The 5304-nt window shown below is 37.4% G+C and overlaps 1 protein-coding gene across 1 annotated transcript in view; it reads right to left on the bottom strand.

Moving 5' to 3' along the window:
* Window positions 1-6: 6 nt before the first annotated feature.
* The window catches only part of LOC106878615 (ATP-dependent DNA helicase Q5), a 16705-nt gene continuing 11407 nt past the window's right edge, over window positions 7-5304 (bottom strand). Inside the window, exon 3 of the mRNA XM_014927890.2 lies at window positions 7-4766. Within this exon, the coding sequence (XP_014783376.1) occupies window positions 1519-4766 (3248 nt within the window). The 3' untranslated portion in view covers window positions 7-1518. The remainder of the gene's footprint in view (window positions 4767-5304) is intronic.

The raw sequence follows: 5304 nt of genomic DNA, 5'->3' as shown, positions 1-5304 counted from the left end.
GGAATCACAAACATACTTACGTTGTCTGAGCTACAATAATGCAGTATCCATATCCTAACTTTTAAGGTTTTCCTTGTGATAATCTTACTGTTACTTATTCCTTTTTCAACAATTTATGTTAGTGATTCTTGGCCCTGTACTGCATATACTTTATACAGTACGGTATTCTGTTTTTATATGTACGTATAGTACACTATACCTATAAAAAAAAAATACGTACCCTATGAATATTCGTTTAACGACGAATTTGCTTAACGACGGGGCTGTTGGAACGTAACTCGGTCGTTAAATGAGGACAGTCTGTATTTTATTTTATTGGCCATGAAAGTATGAAAAGCAAAGCTGACCATGGCGAAATTAGCTTTGTCTTTCATCCTTTTGGAATCAAAATAAAATATCAAGTTCTGAGGTTGACAATATTGAATAACCTCAAAATTGCAGCGAGAGGAGGAAATTTTTTCAATACTTATTGACCATAGGACTTTATTGACACTATTTTATCAAAAGGCTGCTAAGGTCAACTTGGCTTTTCATCCTTTACTGGCGGGGGTCAACAAAACAAGTATTGAAATCATTATAATTAATTGAACTCCTCCAAAATTTTGGGACTTGTGTCTATGATAGAAAAGATTATTTTTATTTATTTATTTTTCTATGGAACTCAGAGGGTTGCAATGCAAAATCAACACTGGTAGTGTTTGAACTCAGATAACAGAGCGACAAAACTAAATTCAGCATTCTACTGATCCTGCAACAACAATAACAACAATATCTAAGTCTGAATAGGAAAGGACTTATCTATAGCCAGAGAGAGATCTTGTAGAAGACTGTGTGTGAGTGTAGGTGTACGTATGCAAGTGTAAGAGAGAGAGAGAGAGAGTGTGTGTGTGGGAAACTGGAAATGTTAAAGACATGCATTGCAGGAATAGATGGAGACAGAAAAGAAAGTTCCTCCTGGGATGAAGAACTTAAGTCTGATAGGAAAAAGAAAATGTAGAGCACAATAGATGGGTTAAAAAAAAAAAAATAGAAGTAGAGTACTGGCATTGAGAAGAGTAGAGTACTGGCATTGAGAAGAGCAGGGTCCATTTGAGATAACAGGTTAGGGCAAAAGAACACAACATAATGAGTGACTAAGAATGAAAGATCTTTTGATAAAGGAGAAAAGGAGATTTTACTGAACAGACTGGTAGCTGCTTAAAATACCTATGTAAGTGTGTGTGTGTGTGTGTATGTGTGTGTTTATATATACATACATATATATATATATATATATATATATCTGTTGGATACCAGTAATTGAAGGTGAAGTCCCAGCCTAGATGTGAGAGAAGTTATTATACAATGGTAGTTATGTTTTGGTAGAATAAGAGAAAAGGTTCCTTAAAGTAAGATACAAAGAGGTGTTAAAAAGGGAGGCACTGTTGAGAGAGAAGGGGTAAGTTGAAATGGAGGAGGAAAAGGAGGAGTATTTTTTGGTTAGTATTTCAGAAGCTATTGAAAAAATATCGCCTTGATTCACGTCTCCATATCAGACACATCTTCAGCAGACGTAACTAGTGAATGTCTTCTGAAATAATTAGAAGTAAGTTTTTTTGCTATTTCTTTGGCATTTTCTGCATTGGTATTGGATTGCCTTACAAATCGCTGAGTAAGTAATTTGGCAACCATTTTAAAGAGTTCTCGTGAGGCAAATTTGCCATTTTTATAGTAAGGATTTAAATAATGGACAATAAGATTGGCAGCTTTTTTCATCTCGTGACTGTTAGGGATAGTACTTCCTGTATTATTGCTAGAGCTACAAGACAAATTCTTCTGCACTTTGGCACTGCATTCTTTCTCTTGCACAATTACCTTATGACTTAAATCTGTATTGCTTAGGTTTCCTTCAAATTTTGCCCCACTTGACTTTTTGTTCTTTCTCACCACTTCCATCCACCCGTCGTCTGGTGGAATTACAGTAGTTCTCTCAACAATTACTGCTTCTGTTGTTGTGGAATCAGGAAATAAAGTTCCGTTTTCTCTCTGATTAACGTTTTCAGAATCAGTTTTGTTTGTTGTTTCATTAGTTGGTTCATCCCACCGACTTTGTTTTCGCTTAGAATTAGTTTTGGGGACATTTGATGTTCCTTGGTGATCAAAGACTATCACTTTTTTATGAAACTCCTTTGGTTTCATACTCACTTCCAGTTCTTTTCCTTTTTTCTCTTCACTACTGGACATTTGCTCTTCAATGGATGAAACCACATTCTGGAAATGGCTACTTTCGGTTTTCTGGCGTTTATGTTTATGTTTTAGAGGATCCTTTTCCTTAATTTTATGTTTGTTGACTTTATAAGATGATGGTGATGATAATGATGGTGATGATGATGCGACAAATTCTGTTTCCATGACATCAGTTTTATTTTCCTTTACCTTAGAACTATGAGAATCTTTTGTTAGATTGTCATCCAATAATCTTTTGTGCTTACTCTTTTTCTCACTGCTAGAACGTTTTTCTGACCCTTTCTCCTTCTTTGTTCTTGATGGGGATTTGATGGGGCTCACAGATTCCGCTAACTTCCTGTTAAAACAATCTTTTTTGATCACTAATTCAGGACTATTTCCCAGAACCTTCTCAGCAGCTTTATCATCTTCATCAGATGTCAGACCTGAGCTATTTAAATCTTTATCAAATCTTTTATCTTTTTTGACTCTTGATAGTAACTCTGAAACTTTTGTGGCTTTTTCAAGCTTTTCATGAAAATTATCCTCTTTTTTAAATACTGGAACAGGACTTTTTACAAGAACTGTCTCTGTAATCTTATCGTCTTCATCAGAAGTCAAACCCGTGCTACTGAAATATTCCTCGACTCTTTTAGCATGCTTAGCTTTTGTTGATGACTTTCGAACATGTTTTTCTGACTTTCTGTGAAAAGGCTCCTCATGTTTACCAAAGGATGATGTAGGTTTCTTAACTGGAACACTTTCTGTATATTCATCCTCATCAGATATCAAAATAATACTGTTTGATAACTTATCAGGTATTTTGATGGAACTTTCTTTCTTTTCATCCTTAAGTATTCTAGCTGTGGTTTTAGAAGACGTTTTAGAAGAACTAGCTTTAGAAGAATCAGGTGACTTTTTAGAAGGGGAGGAAGAATGTTTATGTTTACTTGGTTTCTTGGAAGTTTTATAACTTTCCGGAGAATTTAAAGCCTCTTGAAATGAATTACTAAAATTTTCTGCTGCACTGGAAGATTTGGTACTTTTACTGTCTTTTTTCTTTGAATGCTTTGAAGAGATTTTTTTGAATTCAGAAAACTGCTTTGAAGACTGGCATAGAACTGAATTAAGAGGTGTGAAAAGAGCTAGCTCAACCTCTACATCTTCCTCTTCATCTGTAGTGGTAAGGCCAGTTGACTCAGGATCATCAACTAGCAGAGGTGATTCAGTCATATTTTCCTCTTCCAATTCACTAATTTCCTCTTCCACTTGTTGATCCTCAGTAGAGGCTATGTAGTAGGAATCTGATTTCTCTTCGTCTGAACTTTGATCTGTTAAACATGATGTCGATTCATTCTGTGTAGTCTCTACTGTGTGTTTATCTTTCTCTTTTCTTGGGGTACTACTACGATGCTTCTGCTCATCTGAACTACTTGTGTCCTTTGCTAATGTTTTCTTGTTCTTAACTGGGCCCTTTCTATCTTCATCTGAGCTGATTCCACTAGAGTCCGGGGCCCAAAGGGGTTTTAAGCTTGAATGAAGGTTTTTACATTCAGTGAGTTTCTTTATCTCAAATTCTTTTTTAAAAATAGCTGCTTTGTAAAGATTTGCAAACTTACTGGCCTTGAACACCTCAAATTCCAAATCTGCACAACAAATTGGAACTTGAAATTCTCCATCCCTTAATTTATGAGGGACATCTGCAAAATATTTATTAAAGTTGTTGCACAATGCAGATTTCAATTTCTCAAAACAGTACATCCGGATTTGAAAGTTTAGTCGTGGAATTCTGTCATTTGAAGGATCTCGGAGTGGACAATCAGCAGGAATAACTGGTGTATCATCTTCCTCTTCATGTACAATAGATGGAGCAGTTTTACGCTTTTTTAATTCATTCAATATAAAATTCTTACATTGCTTTTTGTTATTTTCATTCTCATTGTCGGAATTTTCACCACTCTCTTCGCCATAGTACTCTTTGAAATCCTTCTGCTGACCAAGCCGTCCACCACCATAAAGCTCTTCGTCTGGTTCTGTTGATTCTTTGACCATCCTCGTACTTCCATATTCATTTCGGCACCACTTCCCATAACTACCCTGCAAAAGGTTCTGTACTTGTTTGTCAGCATATCTTGAGTTTTTACAATAATCGCATTGCTTCTGGCAGTTTGGTTTCTCATCACCAAAATACTCTGCTATCACACGGTGCCGACAACGTGGTAGTTCACAGTACTTAACCATTATCTCAAAATTAGTCTCTGCTGATTTTCTCATGCAATTTTCTTGGTTGCGAGCATTCCTCCTAGTCGCTTCCTGCTTCAGGAGGAAAGATATAGCATCTCGGTCACGGCGAGAGTAATACAGACAGCAATAAGAAGGCTGGCCATCACGACCAGCTCGGCCAGACTCTTGGTAATAACCAGACATAGTCTTTGGTAAGGTCCAGTGAACAACAAAACGGACATTGTGTTTATCAATACCCATGCCAAAACTGATGGTAGCTGTAATCAATGGGATGCGGCCTTCCATCCAGTCAACTTGGATCTGCAATCGGTCAACCTCTGAAATACAATGCAATAAACTATATTAGATACATGTAATGTCATAAACAAATTCTGATAGAAGTAGCGAGTGCTCTAGGGAAGAAGCATAAATATCGGTTTCAAATTCTGACACAAGGCCACCAATTTCAAGGGAGGGGGTAATTATTTTATTGATATCAGCTGGTAATTCATCATCATCATCGTTTAACGTCCGCTTTCCATGCTAGCATGGGTTGGTCAATTTGACTGAGGACTGGCGAACCAGATGGCTACACCAGGCTCCAATCTGATTTGGCAGAGTTTCTACAGCTGCATGCCCTTCCTAACGCCAACCACTCCGAGAGTGATTTTACGTGCCATGCTCAAAATGGTGTACTTTATGTGCCACCTGCACAGGAGCCAGTCCAGCGGCACTGGCAACGATCTCGCTCGAATGTCTTTACACGTGCCACCGGCACAAGTGTCAGGAAGGTGACGCTGTTGCTTTCGCTTGCCCCAACAGGTCTTCGCAAGCCGAGTTTAGTGTCAAATTGATATCCAAAAGGATGAAAGGTAA

Source organism: Octopus bimaculoides, chromosome 20 (genome assembly GCF_001194135.2).
Source record: "Octopus bimaculoides isolate UCB-OBI-ISO-001 chromosome 20, ASM119413v2, whole genome shotgun sequence".
Lineage (NCBI taxonomy): Eukaryota > Metazoa > Mollusca > Cephalopoda > Octopoda > Octopodidae > Octopus > Octopus bimaculoides.
This window is presented reverse-complemented; position numbering and strand designations above follow the sequence as displayed.